Source organism: Gopherus evgoodei, chromosome 5, assembly GCF_007399415.2.
Source record: "Gopherus evgoodei ecotype Sinaloan lineage chromosome 5, rGopEvg1_v1.p, whole genome shotgun sequence".
In the NCBI taxonomy this organism is placed as follows: domain Eukaryota; kingdom Metazoa; phylum Chordata; order Testudines; family Testudinidae; genus Gopherus; species Gopherus evgoodei.
In genome coordinates this window covers 6,355,705-6,380,085 of record NC_044326.1, presented here as the reverse complement: position 1 = coordinate 6,380,085, position 24,381 = coordinate 6,355,705, and the positions used below count along the sequence as shown (strand labels likewise).

Below are 24,381 nucleotides of genomic sequence, written 5' to 3'. Positions count from 1 at the left end.
GAAAGCAGTACAAAGAAAACATATTAAAAACAGAGGAACCTACACACATGCTAAAAAGTTTTCCAGAGGTCACCCCCAGCTCCAACCCCAGGCTCTTGTAGGTGTCAATTCTTCAAAACCACAGTTGAGTTTTCTTTGTATTTACAAGTTCATAACCATCTCAGATTCAGAACCCAGGCTGGGCAGTTCAGCCATTTCTTTATACAGTTGGGGCCGTTGATCTCCAGTCTCCAAGGACAGATAAATCATCAGACAGTGACCCATTCTTCAGGGCGTAGCTTCAAAAGGCTGGATTTTTGTATATCTGCAGTGAAGAATTTGCATTTAACCTCCTGCTAAGTATTTCCCAGGAAAACCAGTTCACAGCATTGTCCCAAAAGTACCTTCTTCTCTGCAAATTGTTCAATATAGTCCTATATTAAAGGCCTCACATCACATCCCCTCCTCCCCCGCAACAGGTTACTTGCAGGCCCAGCCCACAATAATTCATAAACTTTGCATTTACAATGGACCCAAAAGATACTTAAATTTAATTCAATATGGTCTCCCAAGGATATCCAGGAAATTGCCATATCGACCACACTGGGTCTGTTCCCAGCTCTGCCATTGACCTGTTATGTGACCATGGTCAAATAATTTCTCCTCTATTTCCCCTGCTCTGTGCCGCTGTTTATCATCCCGCCCTGTCCTGTCCTGTCTTGTTGATTTTGACTGTAAGCTCTTCAGGGCAGGGATTCTCTCTTGTGAGTATGTACACTGCCATGTACAGTGGTGCAATATCTGGACTGGGGCCTCTAGGTGCTGCTGTAGCACAGATTATAAAAGTTATCAATACTGAATATTCCTTTGAGCTTTCCAGCACATCCTGTATCTATCTTGTTTTGTTAGATTTTAAGCTCTTCAGGACAAGGGCTTTCTGAGTTGTGTATTGCCAAGCACATAAGTATTATTTACAGAAACTCAGCTGTACCTAAGCAAAGTTATGAACAATTTTTATATCTGATTTTGTGTGTTCATGTGTTAGGATGTTAGGTTTTAGAACTCTCTGTATGGAGGCATAGAGCTATTTTACTGATTGCCTAACTTCTTTCAGGGTCTGTCCAGCTAAAAATGGCTTGGTTCGAACATTTCATGCTTTGCTTAGACTATGCACAGATTTTAATTATATGTAACTAATTTTGAAAATTGCCATACTGTGTGGTACATCAGTGCTTTCTTTACATAGGAACATCAGAATGGCCTTACTGGGCCAGACCTGTGGTCCATCTAACCCAATATCTTTTCTTCCAACATTGGCCAATGCCAGGTTCTTCAGAGGGAATGAACAGAACAAGTAATCATCAAGTGATCCATCCCATTGCCCATTCCCAGCTTCTTGCAAACAGAGGTTAGGAACACTTCAGAGCATGGTTTTTGCACCCTTGCCCATCCTGGCTGATAGCCATTGATGGAACTATGCTCCATGAATTTATCTAGTTCTTTTTTTTGAATCCTATTTTAATCCTTGGTGGATACAGACTAACACAACTACCCCGCTGATACTTGTTATAGTCTTGGCCTTCACAACATCCTCTGGCAAAGAGTACCACAGGCTGACTGTGTGTTGTGTGAAGAAATGCTTCCTTTTGTTAGTTTTAAACCTACTGCCTATTAATTTCATTTGGTTAACCCTTTGTTCTTGTGTTATGAGAAGGAGTAAATGATATTTCCTTATTTACTTTTTTCACACCAGTCATGATTTTATAGACCTCTATCATATCACCTCCCCTTTTTCTACGCTGAAAAGTCCTAGCCTTAATCTCTTCTCATAGGGAAACTCTTCCAACCCCCTAATCATTTTTGTCAAATTGGAATTGGAAAAGGTTCGGAAGAGGGTATCTTTTTTTTTGAGATGGGGCGACCACATCTACACACAGCATTCAAGATGTGGACATACCATGGATTTATATAGTGGCAATATGATATTTTCTGTCTTATTATCGATCCCTTTCCTAGTGATTCCCAACATTGTTAGCTTTTTTGACCACCGCTGCACATTAAGTGGATATTTTCAGAGAACTATCCACAATGACTCCAAGATCTTTCTTCAGTGATAACAGCTAATTTAGAACCCATCATTTTGTATGTAGAGTTGGAATTATGTTTTCCAATGTGCATTATTTTGTATTGATCAAGTTTCCAAGTCTCAGAGCTCCATACATGTGTTAATCTGTGCAAGGCTGGGCAAGGAGATGCAATAAGAGTCAAGAACTCTAATTTCAAAGATCCCAGTAGGATAGAGAATCAGTTACCTGGCGCAATTCCAGATCTTAGCTCAGTTTATGAAAGAACAGGGAAACCTGCGGAGCCCCAAAAGCTCTACAGGGCAAACAAAGCCAGTAATCCAGTTGAACAACCATACTCCAGAGAATAGCGTGACCGAGAGCTGGCTGGGACTAAACTCTACTCTGGCCTTATACTTAATTTCTTTTTTTATTTAACAACCAAGTTCCTCTCCTTTGAACGATTTGGAGCTTGAAGTTCAGTGATTCTGAATGCCTGAAGCTTCCTTTGCTTTCAGTTGGAGTTAGGGCCCTCAACAACTTTGAAAATCAGGTCCAAGTTTGCTAGTTAAATTTACGGTTATTATTCCCTACAGTAGCTTTTTATTTTAAGCTCCAAAACTGTCAGCAGATAAAGGTTGAGAAAAATGGCTCTTACTGGCTCATTAATATTTCATTATAATTGAAACTGTAAGAGAAATGATATTCTAACCACTGTTAACCTTTTCTAAAACCAAATGAATTGCAGGAAACTTTTTCTTCCCCTCTCCTTCCCTTCCTGCTGTTTTCTTCCTCAAAGTTTAAGCTATTGAAAGCTTTTTTTGTATGCTCTGACTGTGGTTTTTAAAAAGTGTCAATTTTTTTCTTCAAAATATATTCCTCCCCATTCCCATTTCCCTAGTAATTTTTGTAACAGTATGCAAAATGGTTTTTATATAAAAGGCATTATGAAAAGCCTTCAGTCCCTACAAATCTCATGCCACCTACATCTGATTTCATGTCCTGTTATCTTTCTACTAACATCCTGTGTTTCTCCACAGGAATCGGTTCTGGGTCCGGTTCTGTTCAATAACTTCATGGATGATTTGGATAAGGGCATAGAGAGTACGCTTATAAAGTTTGCAGACAATACCAAGCTGGGAAGGGTTGCAGGTGCTATGGAGGATAGGATTAAAATTCAAAATGAGCTGAACAAACTGGAGAAATGGTCTGAAGTAAATAAGATGAAAATCAATAAGGACAAATGCAAAGTACTCTACTTAGAAAGGAACAATCAGTTGCACACATACAAAATGGGAAATGACTGCCTAGGAAGGAGTACTGCAGAAGGGGATCTGGGGGTCATAGTGGAACACAAGCTAAAAATGAGTCAACAGTGTAACGCTGTTGCAAAAAAAGCAAACATCATTCTGGGATGTATTAGCAGGAGTGTTATAAGCAAGACACGAGAAGTAATTCTTCTGCTCTACTCCACGCTGATTAGGCCTCAACTGGAGTATTGTGTCCAGCTCTGGGCACCACATTTCAGGAAAGGATGTGGAGAAATTGGAGAAAGTCCAGAGAAGAGCAACAAAAATGATTAAAGGTCTTGAAAACATGCCCTATGAGAGAAGACTGAAAAAATTGGATTTGTTTAGTCTGGAGAAGAGAAGACTGAGAGGGGACATAACAGTTTTCAAGTACATAAGAGGTTGTTACAAGGAGGAGGGAGAAGAATTGTTCTTCTTAACCTCTGAAGACAGGACAAGAAGCAATGGGCTTAAATTGCAGCAAGGGAGGTTTAGGCTGGACTTTAGGAAAAACTTCCTAAGTGTCAGGGTGGTTAAGCACTGGAATAAATTGCCTAGGGAGGTTGTGGAATCTCCATCATTGGGGATTTTTAAGAGCAGATTAGAGAAACACCTGTCAGGGATGGTCTATATAATATTTAGTCCTGCCATGAGTGCAGGGGACTGGACTACATGACCTCTCGAGGTCCCCTCCAGTCCTGTGATTCTATGATCCCTTCCTAAAGCCTGCTACTTCCAGGGATATTTGCTTCTGTTTCTCCCCAGTTTCATCATAGTCTTATCTTGCTTGAGCTGGCATTCTGTCTTTTACTTTGAAATCTTTAGGGGAGGGATTTTGTTTTTGTTTGTTTGTAAAGCTCCATATAAATTTATGTTGCTATTTAAGTGATTATCCATATATAATTCTGCTTATTTTATTTTGATGAAGTGGCTAATATGATTTTAATTTCAGGTATCACCACTGGGGGAGCGGTGTGTATAGTGGCACAATAGCTGAGGAGGCATTTCTATGTAGTATATATTGGTCTGTTTGTTGTAAGCCTTTCCCAATTGTTTTTGGAAAGCAGGAATATGTCACATTACAATAATTAAGATCTCCTGGAGTCTTGCAGTAAATGTTTTCTTTGATATTCTTTGCTTATCCATTGACTTATTTTATAGTGTCTATCACTGTTTGTTACTATTTATAAAGATCACACAAAATCCCATATCAAATCCATTTTTACTGAGGAATGTTAGGGTGCTTATTCCTTCACCCTCTCACTTCCCTGGTCCTTTTCGCATGAACAGAGAGCTACAATACCCGAAGTCCAAAGGCGCAAACAATTCGATGTTTGTTGGGGTGAACTTCCAGCAAGCATGATTCCAGTTTCCTTCCTTAGTGTCCCCCTTCCCAGCTCTGACACCACAGAGCCTTGCCTGTGTCCCTGTCCCTGTTCCTGTTCCTGTTCCCATTTCCCCCTTTAGCAAAACATGATCCCAATTCCCCCAGTCCCTGTTCCCATTCTTCTCCCCACCCCCGATTGACTGCAGACTATATAGTAAAACCTGCATTTTGCTTAGCTATTCCTTAACCAATTATTTTACTGAAATTTAAATAACCTATTCTAACGTATTGTAACATGATTATTTAACCAATTATATTCCACCACCTTCATTGGTTTACACCCAACAAAATTAATTATACAGCAGACAGAAACAATTACAGAACCAGACAGAGACCATGCAAATAAACATACAAAACAATACAGAAGTGAGGATTTCACAACTACATCTATACAGACATAAGGGTTTTCCAGCTGTATCTGTGATAAGTGAGTTCTTGCCAGACAAGATGCTGCCAAACTAAGTTTCCTTTTACATCTTCTAGGCTCTACCCTTCCTCTGGAGGTGATAGGAAGATCAGGGCAGGATTCTATTCCTAATAGCCCAGTAGCACATTATTTCAATGTGACTAGTTTGGAATGTGGGGATGTGACCATACACTTCTCAGCTTATGGCTGTCTAACTACATCTTAGCTGAAGGCCTTAGCCTGTCACAATAAGAGAAGGCCATTACACAGACAGTGATTTTGATTCTTTCTTTTATACCTCTGTAACTAGCTGAGTGATAAGAATATACCTAAATTCTTAAAGTATAGGCCTTTGCAGACAGGCCTGAATATCTATATCCTAACAAGGAACAGCAAGAGCTCATGTCCCTCTGATCATCATTTCTAGACACATCAGTAACAACAACCAACGAGACTCTAAAAGTAATATAGGCACACCGATTCATGAACAATCTGAAGCCAAATCTCCCTGGTATCAGCTCAGAAGACTTCTGACCCACATATGCAACCAAACATGTTGTTCCCTCCCAAAATGCAGTCTCTCCTGCCTAGTCTCTATCAGACACGGTCCGTCGCTATTGTCAGGACCTTAACTACCTTGTGTCTTGCACAGACTTGAATTCCACAGGTGAGAGAGGCAGATTTCTCCTGGTGGAATGAAGTCGATCCTTACACATGATAGAGACAAGCGACAGTCGATTACAGCATAGAACATATGAGACAAAGCAGTGAGGCTTCTCTGTGTGTTTTCCAACCCCACAAGTTCTGACAATGCAGCAAAACCTATGCAGTTGAGGAGCTGATCTCCATTACTCTACCTTCTCCTCCACCCTTGACTCCTTTGCTCCTCTGTCCTATTGTAAGGTCCACTCTGCCACTCCCAGCCCTGATTCACCTCAAATATCCATTTCCTTCACTCCTGCTCTTGCACAGAGTTGTGTGTCTGGCAGAAATCTCATGACCATGCTGACTTCCTCTACAAGAAATTTGTTCTCTTCCTTTTGGTTTTGCCATCTTCATAGCCAAGTCGTATTGCTTCTCATCCTCGTTGAATTCCATGCATGTAATCACAACCAGTTTTTCACCATCTTTGACTCCCTCCTCAAACCTACTCTCCCACCTGTAGTTTCTGCTCTAAACAGGATCTTACTGATCTCTTCAAATTGAAATATGACAAGACCTTCCCAGATCTGGGAAATCTGTCCATGCAACTTATGAATTCTGGCTGATGTTATAAAGTCCATGATAAAACAAGTTTCATAAATGCCCCTTTGTGGATGTGGAATCCATTATTTGGTGACAGAGTTGTAAGCAGTTTGTCCTAGAACAAATACAAAAGAGCATTGTTAACTTTGACTGTGGTGAGGAACCTCAGGCAAGGAAATGCATGTAAATCTTTTTCACACTCTCTCTCCTCCCCTGATGTTATAGGCACAGAAGATTCTTATCTGCTAACCCTTCCATTTGCTCTAATGATCCCATGCCATCTCATCTCCCTCACCCCACTTTCATCCCCTCCTTACCCTCTTTTCTTCCTCTGATTCGGACCCTTTTAATATAAACATGCTTTAATCTCTCACATTTAAAAAAAAAAATGTCCTTGATGCCACTTGTCTCCATCTACTGCTGCATCTCCCTTCTCCGTTTCTCTCTGCATTCATTGCACACACTACCAACATTATTGTCTGGTGTTCCTCTCCTCCAATTCCATCCTAGACTCTTTCCTATCCAGCTTCTGCCTTTGCACTCCACTGAAACTGCTCTCCCTAGTCTCTGACCTCTTTCTGTGTAACCTGTTCTCTATCTTCATCCTCCTCAGTCTGTCAGCCACCTTTGACACGTCAATCACATTCTTGTTCTTGGAATCCCGCCCCTCATCTTTTGCAATTCAGTCTTCCTCAAATTCTCCTACCTGTCTGTCATTTTGGCCAATCCTCCTCATCCATCTCAAACCTTTTGTGGGAGTTCCCCACACAGTTCTGTTCTTGGTCCTCTTCTCCCTCTAAACATTGTCTCTGGGCAATCCATTCACAGTTCATAGTCTATGTGCTGATGACTTTCAGATCTACCTCTTCACACCAGAACAATTTCCTGTCTAAACTAAAATCTCTGCCTGCCTTTCAGACCCCCACCTTCCAAATGCCCAGCTATCAGCTTCAGGTCAGCTAGCCAAAAGAGAGCTCTTAATCTCTACATACACCGTTTCCTTTTTGAGTCACTCTGATCAACGTGATATACCTCCTTGTCACTCAGTCTTATTACCTTTGGCATCATCTTCAACATGGACCCCACTTTAGATCCTCACATTCTTCTTCGAGTGATTGCTCATGTCTGTTCCACAGTAGGTGTGCATGCTCGCCGTGTGCACCGGTGCCAGAAGTTTTTCCCTTAGCAGTACCTGTACTGGGGGAGCACCACAGTGACCTCTGGAGTGGTGCCTATATATCTCGCTATAAGGGAAGCCATGCTCTCCCTCCAACTTCAGTTCCTTCTTGCCACCAGTGAAGGTAGTCGGAACTTTGTGCTCCAGCTCTGCTGCAGTTTTTCTTCTCAACCTTAGTAGTACCATTCGTGGATTGTTACTTCAGTTGTTAGACTGGGCTCAGGGCATGCCCCGTGTCCCAGGCTTCAAGTCGTGCGACTCCTGTCGCTGTTCTATGCTTCAAAGAATCCTGTGGCACCTTATAGACTAACAGACGTTTTGGAGCATGAGCTTTCGTGGGTGAATACCCACTTCCTCAGATGCAAGTAGTGGAAATATGTTTTATGCTTAGGAGTGACCCGCACACTGAGTGTCTCCGCTGCCTGGGTGAGACTCACATTAACGACCGCTGTAAGATCTGTAGGTCATTCAAGCCAAGGACTAAGAAAGAGAGAGACATTAGACTTTGAGACTCCTGATGGACCTGGCGCTGGCCCCAACTCCAGCATGCTGAACGGACTCTGCACCTGCCACCACGTCGTCGGTGTGTAGCAAGGCCCCCTTGACCAGCCGGCACCACTCTCCCTCCAAGAAACAAGGGAAGGGCCCTACTTTGCAGTGGCGCTGAAACAAGGATAGAGGGGAGACTGGTTCCATGTTAGGCAGTCCTCGGTCCTCCCCAGGCTCAAGGCCTCTGACTCAGGCTGAGCGGAGCAGCCCGGTACCATCCGTGCACGCATCCCCACAGATATGGATCCCATTGACGCAATGCTGGCTGCGAGAGACATCATGAGCCTGCTGGTCACGGGCATGCAGCAGGGGATGGGCCCCCGGTCCCACGGCAAGCCTCCTTTGGGTGCCCATCAAGCCTCCCCAACGGGACACAGTTCCCACTCCGAGGACTGCTCTCCACACAGCTCGGTGCACAGCGACCGTCTTTCTGTAGCTCACACTTGCCCTCGACACCAGCCAGGCTATCCGGGCTGCCTCCCAGACAGGAGTCTTGGGAACCTCTGACACCGCCTGGCAGCGAGCCTAGGCACCGGGGATACTCCCCTTCTCTGCCGCTCTCGATGGGATAGACGTTTTCGTTCCATTCCGCTTCCTGTTTGCCTCGACATCGCACTCGAGACTGCCCCCGTGATGCCTCAGCGCAGGGGCACCGGACTTCCCGATGCTGTCACGGGTAACGAAGCAGCACTTTGGACGGATACTGTTCCTCGACGACGAGGTCCAGGTTCCAAGGGAGACAGCGTCACAGGCACCGCCGCTCCTACTGCTCTCACGAGACAGAGCACTCAATGGTGTCCTCAGCCTTGACACCCAGCCACCCATCCTCGGTCCACACTACTCAACCAGGACAGATAGCGCCACCGGGCTCCCAGCAGAGTCATTGGCAAGGGCAGTGGTGCCAATGGGCCCCGTAGCCGCCGATGCCTGCCCAGATAGTGGCCACTAGGTTGCCGGAGCATCTCAGGCTCCATCAGCCTCGTCAGGCCGCCTGCGAGACAGGTCGGCAGGCCACGAGTCAGCGGATCCTCACCTTGACTCTGATCTGGGGCTCGACCCCTCGATAGCGACTGAGGCCATCGGCTCCGTGCGGACCCTCTCCCCAGCACCGGATGACACCATAACGGTGCCTCCACCTTAAGTCCCACAGGAGGACTTCAAGGCTCACCAAGACCTGCTAAAGCAGGTGGCATCTAATCTTCAGCTGCAGGCTGAGGAGATGGAGGGCCCATCCAATTCACTGTTAAATGTGTTGTCTCCTTCAGCACCAGGCTGCATGGCTCTGCGCTTGCACCAGGGTGTGGCCAACATTTCTAACACCCTGTGGCAAACTCCTGCCTCCTTGGCACCAATCTCCAAGAAGACTGAGAGGAAGTATTTTGTGCCAGCCAAGGACCACAAATACCTCTATTCCCACCGGTACCTAACTCGCTTGTAATAGAGTCGGTGAACCACAGGGAGCAACAGGGCCAGCGAAGGGGCAACCTATCTCCACCCAGCGTCTTTCCTGCTGGATCACCTCATGCATACACACATGTTATGATCTGGCAGGGGTTTCCCTGCCACTGATCATTAGGGCACACTCTACGAGGGCTCAGGCCTCATCAGTTGCCTACGTAGCCCATGTCCGTATCCAAGACATTTGTAAGGCGGCCACTTGGACCACATTTATTTCCCATTACGTGATCATCGCCAAGTCTAGGGATGACGCTGGATTTGACAAGGCAGTACTCCGTCCTGGTCTATTGTGAACTCCTACCCACCTCCAACAGATATTGCTTGGAATCACCTACTGTGGAATACACATGAGCAATCACTCAAAGAAGAAAGTACAGTTACTTGTTCCATAACTGTCTTTTTTCAAGATGTGTTGCTCATGTCTTTTCCACATCCTGCCCTCCTTCCCCTCTGTCAGAGTTGTCCGGCAAGAAGGAACCGAGGGTGGGGGGAGCGAGTGGTTCCCCTTATAACATGATATACAGGCACCACTCCAGGGGTTGCCACGGTGCTCTCCCAGTACGGGTATTGCTAAGGGTAAAACTTCCGGCACCGGTGCATGTGGCAAGTGTGCACACCTACTGTGGAATAGACATGAGCAACGCATCTCAAAGAATGCCAGTTACAGAACAGGTAACTCCTTGCAGGCTATCTCCAAATCTTTCTATTCTTGCTGCATAATATTTCTAAGATAACAGCCTTTCCTCTCCATCCACACAGCTGAAACTCTTTCCCAACCTCTGCTCACGTCGTGTTTCAACTACTTTAACATCCTCTTCTCTGGTTTGACAAAAGCAATGTTACCCCATAGCTACCCATTCAGAATCCTGCTGCAAAGTTAAACTTTCCTGGCTCATCACTGACCGCATCACATCCCTCTTTACATCCCTCCATTGGTACCCATTCTCCATCACATCAAACACAAACTATTTATCTTCCCATGGAAGGCCCACCGCAGCGTCTCTACCCTACCTATCATTTCTCATATGCTGTTGAGATTCCTATCTCTGATCAGCCCATAATGCAAGCCTCCATCACCCCCTTCCCCTTGTTTGAAAAGTTAACAAGCGTCTTCATGCTTTCTCCTATGTTGTCCCTCAGGCGTGGAAATTATTTCTTGTAAGGTTCTGCAAAATACCTTACTATCCTCCTTGAAATATCTCCTTCAAACTCTTCCTTTTGAAGAGTGAATCCGATAAAGAAAAAATATGTAATGGGTGAGCTGAGACCAGCACCTATCTACAATGTGTAGGAAAATTGTTGCCTGGGTGCCGTCATAAGCTGGAGGTTTCATGCTGCCAATACTAAAACATCCTTGGAATTTTTAAACATCATTGATGACGGATTCCAAATTCAAAAAGTGTTACAGCTAACACCAGGGAATTCTGTTTATATTAAAATTTATCCTAACAGATAAAGAGAAGCTGATCACAGAACTAAAAATTAATGGCAATTCAGGTCAAGTGATCATGACTTGACCACATTTATAGTGTGTAAGCAGAATAAAGTCCAGAGTAGTAATACATGTATATACACTTGGGGCTTTAATGGGGCCAATTCCACCAAACTGGAAACCAGTTATGAGCCAAATCAACTAGTAGGAAGAATTCAATCAGAAAAACATGAATGATAATTGGAACTCATTTAAGAACACCTTACGGGTTGCCCTAAAAGCCACAATTGAAAGAGAAGGGTGTGCTGGATAAAAAAACCAACCTGATTTAGAAGGCAAGTAAAGGCAGCTGTAGGAGCACTGGGCAAGTTCCAGAAGACTGGAAGAAAGCTAATAATATGCCAATCTTTTTAAAGAGGCAAATAGGGTAATCTAGGTTATTATAGGCCTGTCAGCCTGACATTGATCCTGAGCAAGATAATGAAACAGCTGATATGGGTGTCAATAAAGAGCTAAAGGAGGGTAATTTATGCAGATGAACATGGGTTTATAGAAAATAGATCATGTCTAACTTAATACCTTTTTTTAAAGAGATTACAAGTTTGATTGATAAAGTGAATAGTGCTGACTTCTCTAAGGCATTTGACTTGGCCCTACGTGACATTTTGATTTAAAAAACTAAACAATATAAAATTTAATATGGTACATTTTAAATGAATTAAAAAGTGGCTAACTGATAGGTCTCAATGTAATTGTAAATGGGGAATCATCATCAAATGGGCATGTTTCTAGTAAATGATCGGTTCTTGATGCTATATTATTTAACATATTTATCGATGACCTGGAAGAAAACATAAAATCATCACTGATAAAGTTTGTAGATGAGACAAATACTGATTTGTGAGGGGCCATAAACAATGAAGAGGACAGGTCACTAAGTGATCACTGAGAAGGGCCAGCTTTAAGAAGTGCGGGGTCTGATTCAAATACTCGGCGGCAGGTTCTTCACTTGGTCCAGGTCTTCCGTGGCACTGAAGGACCTGCTGTCGAAATGCTGCCGTAGACCCGAAGCGAGGGAAGGACCTGCCGCCGAAGACCCAGACCGCCCCCGGATGAGTAAAAATTAAAAAGGTACCTAACTTAGGCACTCTTTTTTAGGACGCAGAGCCCTCTGAGGCATGGCTGCAGGGCCCTCTTAGGCGCGGGTGCTCTTTCATAGTAGTCATTACAAATGCCAGAATCCCACCGAATTCAACTGATTATCTTCATTTCTTTCAATTGGATAGAGCTGCTGTGCACTAACAGATGTTGTGTCCATTCTGGAAGTGGCAGCATTTCATGTTTTCACAGATTCCAAGCCTAGAAAGAACCATGTGATTTTTCTAGTCTTACCTCCTGTATTACGCAAGCCAGAAAAGTTCCCCAAAATAATTCCTAGAGCAGATCTTCAAGTCAAACATTCAGTCTTGATTTTGAAATTGCCAATGACAGATGTGGCAAAATCAATACATGTATGAACTGGGAGAAATTTGAGATTGAAAAACACTAGATGAAAGTAAGAAGTTTATAATAATATTTTATAAATATTTAGCTAGGACTGATATTTTTCCTGGGGACATTTCTCATCCTCATATAAGGGAAGGATACTAGTCTACTCTTTGGTATCATGGGTAGAAGAGCAGCAGCTCTGGCAATAGGACATTCTGCTCAGGCTGTGAATAAAGTGGCAGGCTTTTCATGGCTGTTTACCCTGTGTGCTGCCACTCATAAATCTATTTCAGTCATTAAATATAAATAAGGTTGGTACCTATCATGGTATAATTCCCCACTCTGAACCTTAGCGTCCAAAAGATGGGGTACCAGCATGAATTTCTCTAAGCTTAATTACCAGCTTAGAACCTGCAGCGCTGCCACCAACAAGAAATTCCAGTGCATGGTACACTCTGGTCCCCCCCAAACCTTGCCTGGGGAACCCCAAGACCCAGATCCTCTGGATCTTAACACGAGGAAAGTGAACCCTTTCCCCTACTGTTGCCTCTCCCAGGCTTCCCCTCCCTGGGTTACCCTGGAAGATCACTGTGATTCAAACTCCTTGAATCTTAAAACAGAGAGGAAAATCCATCTTCCCCTGTCCTTCTTTCTCCCCCTCCCAGATTCTCTCTGAGGGAGAAAGTAATCCTAACACAGAGAGAAAATAACTTCTCTCTCCCTCTTCCCTCCTTTCTCCCCACCAATTCCCTGGTGGATCCAGACCCCGTCCCCTGGGGTCTCACACCAGAATAAAAAAACAATCAGGTTTTAAACAGAAACTTTTAATTAAAGAAAGAAAAAACAGTAAAAATTATCTTTGTACATTTTAAAAAATAGAATAGGTATAGGGTCTTTCAGCTATAGACACTGGGAATACCCTCCCAGCCTAAGTATACAAGTACAAATTAAAATCTTTTCAGAAAAATACCAATTTGAACTCCTTCCAACCAAATACGCATTTGCAAATAAAGAAAACAAACAAAAGCCTAACTCGCTTTATTTACCTAGTACTCACTATTCTGGATCTATAAGAACCTGTATCAGGGAGATTAGAGAGAAACCTGGTTGCATGTCTGGTTCCTCTGAGCCCCCAGAGTGAACAGCAACCAAAAACTAACAGCACACACACAACTTCCCTCCCTCAAGATTTGAAAGTATCCTGTAATCCAAGGGAGATTTAGGTTGGACATTAGGAAAAAGTTCCTAACTGTCAGGGTAGTTAAACACTGGAATAGATTGCCTAGGGAAGTTGTGGAATCTCCATCTCTGGAGATATTTAAGAGTAGGTTAGATAAATGTCTATTAGGGATGGTCTAGACAGTATTTGGTCCTGCCGTGAGGGCAGGGGACTGGACTCGATGACCTCTCGAGGTCCCTTCCAGTCCTAGAGTTTGAGTCTGAGTGTCCCCTGATTGGTCCTCTGGTCAGGTGACAGCCTGGCTCACTGATCTTGTTAACCCTTTACAGGCAAAAGAGATATGAAGTACTTCTGTTCCATTAACTCTTAACTATCTGTTTATGACAGTACCTTTCCTAGATATTGCAGGATCATTCTCATTTTACTAGGGGGGCTTTGTAAGTAGGTTTATCTACCATTGTCGGAGCCAGTGTGTTTTCTGAGTGAGGCCAAAGAAGATGAAACAATTTCCTACCCAAAAGGTACTTTTGATTCAGTTATCTTGCTGGGAATGATAAAATTCAAGAGTGTACCAGATTGTAACACTCTTATTATGGCAACTGTTCAAGATGAAGTGGATGATGGTTTATTAAACCCTTATGGTGTCTCCCACAATAAGGAAGTTCATTAATCTATAAATTAGGTCCTTCCCTCCTTTGCTATTAGCATCAGATAGGAGTTCAGCAAACCAGCTATGCACTGTCAATGCACGCTTTACTAAAGAAGCTTTTTAACCAGTCTGTTTAGCCTAGCATCATTATACAGTCAACCACTCAGGCTTTATGTATTGGTTCTATCTTGTTTGGATTTTAATGCATGGAACAGCTAAAATGTGACCTATAACTCTCCACACATTAAAAGTTACTTTCAGATAGCACTTAAATAGTTTCGACTTCATCAGAATAATTTGAAATGTTTTTCTAGTAATCATCTCAGTGCTTTCAGAAATTGCAAATTGACTTTCACACACTAAGGCATATTAGAGCCAAAGCTGCAATATATTTTGAGATTTAAAATTGCCATTTTTACTAGCCATTCTAATGTTGATAAATATTGTAGGGTAGTTGGGCCTTAATGTGCCAGCTGGATTTTCGCCTCTCGTTGTCAGGATTCCTCTTACAATGTCTTCCTCTCCAGTGTCAGGTAAAAATGAAAACTTACTAGTTATAAGAATTTAAAGAGTGGAAGGAAATTGTCAGAAAAGTCAGAGAGAGGGTTGGAGAGGCAGATGAGGTTTTGGTCAGAATTTATTTTAAGGATACATTTATGGATTATAAGAAGTTAATAAATTATAGACACTTAAATGGTTAATCAAACTGAGTCTAGCAGTCAATAAGTTACTTATAACCTTCTGTAACACCTTCTGCTGATGTGCCTATAACCGTCTAACAGGCATAACTCGTGTAATAGCCTTATAACATCTATTAATCATTTATTAATCCTTTATAGACTATAAATGCACCCTTAATATAAAGCATGACAATTTTTTTTTCTGTCGCTGCTGTAGATGAGTTAAAAATAGACTTGCGGTTAAATGTGGTAGGATCTAGTCCTGAGCATGGGTCTTAGTTCGCCCCATAGAGGCTTAAAAAAAAACCCAACAAACAATGTGGTGGTTTTCAGTAGCTCAGTTACCATTGTCTTACATTTAGCTATTACCTCTCTTTTGCTATCCTCAATTTGAAAAACTGAACTAGTCTTAAACTGTGCTCATCTTTATTTTCAGCCTTCTCAAAGTGGGCAGCATTGGTGGGTCCAGTACCAGTGCTAAACATACAGTCTAGCCTTATTTTTTCAATAGCATTCAAAATGCGCTGTGGCTTTTACTGCAGAGTGAGTTACTCCTGCGCAGCTCTTTAAGAGATGTAGGTAGGTGGAGAAAAGATGGAGAAGAGGTGCTGTTCAGGGTGGCAGGAGCTGCAAAGAGACCTAAACCAGCAGTGGCCAGATTGTGTTGCAGGACAGAAGAGGTTGGTGCTGGCTGAACAGAGATAGAAGGGAGTGGAGTCAACAGAGCTAAGGCCAGAAGGAGGCTGGAGTAAGTCCCACAGGGAGAGTTAGTTGGTTTTTGCTTGAAATAAGGGCATTTTGAAATTGTTGAATGGTCTTAGTTCACCATGAGAGTGGAATACAGAACATCATGGCATTGTGTGGAAGTGTGGAGCAGTGACTCTGTGGCGCATACACATGACTGCCACATGTTAGTAACTCTGGAGAATACTGTCCATTAGTTCAGTATTTGTGGTGTTGCTTGTGAAACAGGTGGAATAAATGGGGATGTTGGCAGAAAGCAGACCTCTCTCCGAATCACAGTATAATGCTGTTACCTATTTCAGACTATTTTACTCTGAGTAAACCCAAGAGATTTTGCTTTCAGTTTGGTCCTGAAGCTTTGCCATTAGATGACATCCTTTAGTGTACCAAGTAAACATTGCATTTTACTCCTCTAGGCATGCTACTGAAACATGCAGTGCAGTGGGGGTGGGAGGGGAATGTGTGTGTTCCTTGTTGGCTTTATATCTTTCACATGTATTTGCTGCCTCCTTGTGACAGTACAAAGAGCTTATCAGCATTGTTCCTCTGCAAAATGTAGTGAAGCATTTAAAATGTTTTAGAAAAATCAGATAACTAATCCTAATTTTAAATTTTTATTTATACTTTTCTCAAAAGGCTTGGTTATGGCTTGGTTATGGAATATTGGGCTGTATTAGTAGGAACATTGCCAACAGATTGAGGGAAGTGATTATTCCCCTCTATTCAGTATGTAATACTGTGTCCAGTTTTGGTCCCCCTGCTACAGAATGGTTGAGGACAAATTGAACAGAGTCCAGCAGAGGGCATCAAAAATGGTTAGGGGGCTGGGGCATGTGAATTATAGGGAGAGGCTGAGGGAACTGGTGTTATTTAGTCTGCAGAAGAGAAGTGAGGCGGGATTTGATAGCAACCTTCAACTAGCTGAAGGGAGGTTCCAAAGAGGATGGAGTTCGGCTGTTCTCAGTGGTGGCAGATGACAGAACAAGGAGCAATGGTCTCAAGTTGCAGTGGGGGAAATCTAGATTGGATATTAGGAAACATTATTTCACTAGGAGGGCGGTGAAGCACTGGAATGGGTTACCTAATGGGGAGGTGGTGGGATCTCCATCCTTAAAGGTTTTTAAGGGCAGGCTTGCTAAAGCCTCAGCTTGGATGATTTAGTTGGTGTTGGTCCTGCTTTGAGCAGGGGGTTGAACTAGATGACCTCCTGAGGCGTCTTCCAACCCTAATATTCTATGATTCTATATCATCAGCAATGAAAACAAAAGGGGAGCTGTTATATAGAAAAGGGCAAAATTGAAAACCAGTATGTATAGTTCTTAAAAAATGCTTCATGTCTTTTAGACATTGTTGTTGTATGACAGTGATCATCCAGTTAATTCACAATTGGGCTTTTTTGTTTTTTTCCAACTGGACAAATGAGCTTTTAAATATGAGTTCCATTAATAATGTTTAAGAGATGTGAGCAATTAAAGGAATGGCAGAATCTCCTAGACCCTGTCTACATTCTTGTGAGTCTCTTGTTAGCTTCCCCAGTTATGCTCTGCATTACACAGTGTAGACAATCCTTTGCTATGTGCCTCATTTCCAAGAGAAATTTTCTGAAAAGATCAGTTAGGATCTCAAAGAAAATCCATCTGTGGGGACTGGCCCAGTCCCCACAGTCAACAGTCTAGATCTGCTGAACTAACAGTCAAGAACTGCTGAACTGTCTAAAACTCTAGCTCTGTTTTCCTTGGGAGTTGAGCAATATCAAGAGTCATGGCAAAATCAGTAAATCTATGACAGTAGCTGATTTCCATAAGCCAAGTGCCATCCATTTGCTTTCAACTGAAAGTTGAAACCAGAACTTTAGACCGATGGCCTAGCAGGCAGCTACACTTAGGATATAGACATTGCTTTGGCCTAGACACAGTCTTGAGAGGCATCATGCAGACCTTTGGATATTAGTTACTTAGTGTCTGTATTAGGTGTTGTGGACAGGAAGGATAAAAGATATTTGACTCCAAGGACTGTAGTCTAAACATCCAGCGTATAACTGGAGGATTGGGGAGAGGATATAACAATAAGCAGCGTGGTAAAGTGAAGATTCAGCATGTTGTCTCAGTTCCACCATTTTTGGTTGGGTGCTCCTCTGTTTATTTTTCTCTGCAGGGCGTCCTAGTGTGGGTAGGCCTCTGTGATAAAGCGGAGGCTGTGCCCTGCAGAGAGCCTTCAGGGTTCTTTGGGAATGGGAAACTTGTTAAGGAGGAAAAAACTTGCCAACTCATTCAATAAGTATTGTGGCATTCATGCTGGGGAAGCTAATGGCAGCCTCAGGACAACCTCTGGAGCTGAAAAAGGTTGCTATTCCATTGTTTACTTGTGCCTGTTCAAGTGTGATGTATGCAAAAATTCATCTAGTCAAAATCTAACCTTGTTCATGGGAGAAATGCCATTTACAGGTAATGCAGATTCTGTTCTTACACTTCACTAAATACATCAGTAGATTATTTTTTGAAAGAAAGGGAAAACGGAAGATATAAAATCATAAATCAACAGTTGTATGTGTGTGCATTTCTTTGTCCTGATGGCAGGAAATTAATCTAGATGTCTTCCTGGTTTGAGAGTGGGGCATGCTGTTTCTGTACTTGGAAATATATATCACAATTAAGCATAGGACCAATAGGGTGCTATAAAATAAAGTTCAAAAGTACTTTGAATTTTTCTTTTATAACTGTAGAAAAGTGACTTTCATATGATTTTGCAGTGGACCAAAGTAAAATCAAAATCAATACCTCAGATTAAATGTGAGGAAGTGTTTTCGGAAATCTGGCTATATTGGGAAGTAGATGTCATCTGAGATAAAAAATGCAAAACAGACGTTTGTTGTTGCAAGCTCTAACAGTTAATGTAGATTTCCATCTTTCTCTGTTCCTCCTTGTTGAGATTCAATATAGGCTAATGAAAGTAAGGTCTGATGATGTATGTAACACTGGGGTACATGCTTTTTGTTTGAAAAATAATTCTAATAATCATAGTTTAATTTGCTAAAATATTTCACGTGAAACTTGAAAACCTATATTAGTTTTGTCTGATGTATATATTGAATACTAAATTATTCCTTTTTTTTTTTCATTTAAAATAAATAGTGCTAAAGATTGCTGTGTAGCATTGTCCTTATGATTCACTTTTTGCCGCCTTATTGTCTTAAACTCTAATAGAATTTCTGGATTCTAATCACAGCTGTCATTTGATTTGCTGTGTGACCTGGGGCAAGTTGCTTTAACAACCTTTTTTTGTCTCCTGTTTATCTTTCCGTAAAGTGGACATGGTACCTAATGAGACTTAATGTTTGCAAAGCACTTTGCACTGCTATAGCTTTTTTCATCAGAGGACTAGCCTTTCATCAAAGGACTAATCTAGCCTTTATTTTGTTATAGCTTTCAAATGCTGATGTATTCTGAATGGGGGCAGTAAGTATTTGTGTTTTCTCCTCTGCAGTTGTTTCCTGTCTTTGCTCCTGGTGGCTGCCGTGGTTTGGAAGATTAAACAAAGTTGCTGGGCATCCCGACGAAGAGAGGCAGGTCAAATGACAGTACTGAATGTTCTCTAATGTGCCACTTTTGTGTATCTCTTACATGTACTTAGTCATACACATCCAGTATTTACCTTCAGTTAAGCATATAGACTTCTGTTTGCAGAGATATATAATAAAATACATTGATTAGCATTTTGATGGAAAGCCTTCCTATGTTGCTATCCTGGTTCTGCAGTTTAAGTCATGCACTAAGTATGGCAGGGGAACATCTTGTGTTCCAGAAACTCAGACTCCAGAGTTTGTAAGCATAAGAACAGTGTATAGTAGGATTGGGTTTTTTCAATCAATCTGGAAATTTGAAAATCAGAAACTTGCTATTATAGCCCGTCTCCTCTGCTGGAGTGTTAGAGGCAGGAGCTAATTGTAGTTTAACTGCCTCTGTAGCAGAATGGCTCTAACTCTCACTTGAAAGTTATAGGGCCACATCAGTGGTTTGTGGGAAAATATTGTAATTCTAAGGGGGGCGGGAGGGGCAGAATAGCTGAGAGTTAAGGGTACACTTTTGAAAAAGGCACCCAGGCTACCATAACATTGCTCTTCCTCCCACTTTATGGAGATCCCAGCCAGGCTCCCATCTTCCCTTTCTTTCATGCAGAATATGAAAAGTATATCACAGCACACTGGAAATGCACTTTTCATACGCTTATGTCTCTGATAAATGTGTGATGACTTTTCACCATACTAACTTTTGCTGTTTTCAGTAAAGTGCTCTAATTTTTCCATCTGGGTTGCACATGTAAATATGCTACCTTTGTCTACTAAAACTTGGCTAATTGGCTGCCGTGTAGAATCATCAGACCCAGTCCTGTGACCTACTCCTTCAGTCAGGTCTCTTTACTTCTAATTTTTAAAAGTGCCAATATATAGGTATTTCCTCTCAACCTTATGTTATTCCAAAAGTATAATACTAGGAAAACAAACCATAGATATGACAATGTGGGATGCTACATGCCATATCATGTCTTATTGCTTATATCAGGGATCGGCAACATTTCAGAAGTGGTGTGCCGAATCTTCATTTATTCACTCTAATTTAAATTTTCATGTGCCAGTAATACATTTTAACATTTTTAGACGGTCTCTTTCTATAAGTCTATAATATATAACTAAACTATTGTTGTATGTAAAGAAAATGAAGCTTCTTAAACATTTTTAAAGCCTTATTTAAAATTAAATTGAAATGCAGAGCCCCCTGGACTGGTGGCCAGGACCCGGGCAGTGTGAGTGCCACTGAAAATCAGCTCACTTGCCACTTTCGGCACCCGTGCCATAGGTTGCCTACCCTTGGCTTATATGATAGAGTGCTGCTATAATCGGAAAGGATGCATCTCCACATAAAATACAGGACTTGGAGCAAGTTAGTCTGGGTTGCATTCCAAACTACTATATAAACTTCCTGTGTGGCCATGTGCAGCCTCTCTGTGCTTCTGTTTCCTTGTCTTTTAAATAAGAATAGTCATACTTATCTTTTGCAGGGGAGTTATGACTAACTTCATAAATATCTATAAAGCATGTTTGAACTCAAATGGGAGGTGCTATAGGAGTGCAAAGTATAATTTTGTTCAGGTGAAGCCGTGGGCTAAATGTGTGATAGGGAAGAAAGAGGATAGTATGGTGTTAAGGAATGAGCACAGAATTGTTAGAGGTTCTGAGTTCTAATCTTGTCTCTACTGTTTGGTCTTGGTCAGTCATTTAATTTATCTGCTTAAGTTTCCAGCTGCAATGTGGGGATAATGTGTAATTACCTCACGGGTGCGCTGAGGATTAATTTTTACAGTGCTTTGAAGATTTAAAGTTCTGGATAAGTGCTTATTTTCCTGCGTATCTTCAAGGATCCACATTTATTTTTATTTCACAGTAAAGTATGTAAATAAAGTTGCATTGCTAGATTTGAGAATGCCCATTCTGATTATTTGATACAACAGCCTGCTTCATGATGATTTTTTTCCACCTTCCTCTTCTGTCAAACATAAGATGCTGTTTCTGTTACTAGATATTTAACATTAATGATAACGTTACTTAATATTTTCAAACAAATTAACACTCTACATAATATAATTTAAATCATTGAAACTTTACCTGCTGTCCAAAGGTAGCTAAATTTAGCACTGATCATCCTTGTTTTCCCCCTCCACCCTTCAACTTGGCAAGAAAGAAAGCTAGAGCTCAATGGACAATTTCCTGTTGTCTTCTTGAATTAAAGGTTAATCAGGGTTTATAGTGAATGTAGGGTGAGAAATATACCATGTTTCATCTGGAACTGAGACATTTAATGAGAGCGTAAATGGAAAATGACCCTGGTGTGAAGTTATCCTTTGGGGATGGGGACATTGTTAAGTCACAAATGGAAGTGAAGGAGTATCTTCGCATTATACTCTGTTTACAAATGTGATTATGGTTGATGGGCAGCTTGTCAGCATTTTTTTTTCTGAAAGGTCCTCTCTTCTCTCTCTATTTGAACTAGTAGAGCATCTAACCTCTGAGGATCCAAGAGTATGTTATCAATATTAAGAGTATAGAAATAACTTGACTATATTATGGTTTTACTGAATACAGGGAAGTGAAACAGTCAAAGTGTGGTTTTTATTGTATACAGTATAATAATTGTATTATGTACAGTACACTAGGAGAAAAATGCAGGGCACTGTAGTTCTTTGAAACAAATTGGGAATTAAATTCCTTATTATTGTGACCAGCAGCAGCAGTTTAGCCAGCACTCTGGTCACTGCAACTCTAATTACTTTAGAGCAGGCCTAATTACTTTAGAGCTGTGTCTAACTGATGGGCTGAGTGAATGAAGAGGCTTGTTAGGCCCTTAGAAAGATGATACAAAAGGCAGAGGAAGGAAGGAGGGGAGAAAGCAGGAAAAGTTTGGGGGCGAGAGATTGCTCTTCCCTGCTTTCTTCTGGTGCTTTGGGCTCCCTAGGACAATAAGCTTAAGTCTATATAGTGTATAGGGTGGTGGAAACAAATATTTTAAACAAACTGCGTGAGATGTTTTACCAGCAAAACTGTCCCTGAGCTATTTGCAGACTTAAGCAGAGACGGGAGTAAGCCGGCCCTGCTAAACCCAAGGAGGAAGGGATAGCTCAGTGGTTTGAGCATTGGCCTGCTAAACCCAAGGTTGTGAGTTCAATCCTTGAGGGGGACACTTGGGGAACTGGGGTAGAAATCTGGGGATTGGTCCTGCTTTGAGCAGGGGGTTGGACTAGATGATCTCCTGAGGTCCCTTCCAACCCTAATATTCTATGATAATTATATACAGAGTTGTTCCTTTGAATCAGAATTCATTATAAATGGGCTTTATTATAAAACATTATCAGTCTCAGTCCTTGTTGTGGTCTATATGTCTGTGCCGTTGACTTTTCCTTTTTTTAAACAAATAGTTGTAAAACTTAGGGAAACTCATTTAAACCCAGCCTGTGGTACAACTCTCAAGACTCCCTTGTGAAGTCACTTATCAGATGTTACATAGTAAGAGGCAGTTGTCTACAGACTGAAATTAGAACTTAGACAGCATTCCACCCCGTGATTCTGTTTCCTTCGTTGTGTAAAGTTTGTTTTTAAGTTTTAGACTTTGGGATAGCACCCCAAGAACCGTTTTTTACTGGTTCTCGAGAAACAGTCATATCAGGGCTACCTTTAAAAACGAACCATTAAAATAAAGAAGTAATTAATATCAATTCAGTATCTCTAGATCTTTGAATGTGCAGTTTCTAAGGGGTTTTCACTCAGAATGGCTGTAACATAGTCCGACATCTGGTTTCAAATGTTTCTATTTTGTCTCTAAACATGGTAGTTGTTCTGGTTTCTTGGGAGAAGAGCCAGTTCTATGAAAACATTACCCAATCGTTGGGTCACAGAGCATGAATCCTTTGAGGTGGTAGGATCAGACACTGGCCACTGCTATAAACACACCTCCCCCCTCCCCATAGCCACTGCAGAGTACCATGATTCTCTAATATGTATCAGATGAAGTGGGAAAGAAGGAATCTGGCACAATGGTGTCTTGAAACTCAGATTCAGTTAGAGTTTTAACAGAAATATACTGTGCTACTGCCATAGTAGAGAAAAGACCTTTCTCTTACGCAGCCCCATGCTCAGGGTGTCGCTAAACCTTAAATTCCCAGAAGTTGGGGCTGGATGATGAGGATGGATCATTCAAAATTTCCGTTTTGTTCATCCCCTCTGAAGCATCTGGCACAGGCCACTGTCAGAAGACAAGATGCTGAGCTAGATGGACCATTGGTCTGACCCAGTTTAACCATTATTATGTTCTGATTCCATTGCAGCAGCTAAATTCCATCTTGCAGCGTTTTTCCAAATAGCAAATCACTTTCAGTCCCAGCTGCCTCACAGCTGAATGACTACTTGCAGAGGATTACTTTCGTACAGTCTTTAACAACACCACTGAATTCAAGACAGAAAACACACTACAGTATTTGACACATCACTGGGGCAGGACACTCTAAATGCACTGAAAGCTAAGTAACTATCTATGATTCAGTTCCATGCCTACTGTATCCAGTGAAATGTGCCCAGGAGTATCTAGAGTAGGACTTCTGACAGATTGTCAATACCATTTTTGTAAAGGAAAACCTGCCATAGTTTGATCAATTCAAGAAACCATCTTTGGCCCCATCAGTCCTTGCAGTCTATGGTCCAATGTAAAATCTCCCATTTTTAGGGAAGATGATTCTAGCTGCTTCCTAATACAGCCAGTATTTTAGTCTCTTTACCGTTGGAGTTCTGGCCAGGCCATGGGACAGAGAGTGGATGGCCACCTCCTGCCCCTGGATAAGGGAAGGACATCCATATTCGTCCTCTGGGACCTGTCTGCAATATTTCATTCTGAGACCATGTTACTGTCTCCTCTGAGATGCAGCTCTTGTTGGCAGGTGAATTCTGAAGTGAGCCCAGTCTTTGTTTTCAGGATGCTTACAGAAACTGGACAGCTACTTCTGTGTCTCTGGAGCGCTCACCTGTGGAGTCACACATGGATGATTTTTCCCCTTTCTTTTTAATATGCACATGAATATGTTGTATGAAATTCTAAGATGCTCTGGTCTCATTAC

General features: G+C 41.9%; 1 protein-coding gene across 4 annotated transcripts in view; it reads left to right on the top strand.

Annotated features, from left to right (window-relative positions):
• ATRN (attractin) overlaps window positions 1-24,381 on the top strand; it is a 381,873-nt gene that overhangs the window by 180,499 nt on the left and 176,993 nt on the right. For all 4 annotated transcript variants that reach the window (XM_030564553.1, XM_030564552.1, XM_030564551.1 and 1 more), the window contains exon 26: window positions 19,210-19,288. In XM_030564553.1, the coding sequence (XP_030420413.1) occupies window positions 19,210-19,288 (79 nt within the window). The remainder of the gene's footprint in view (window positions 1-19,209; window positions 19,289-24,381) is intronic.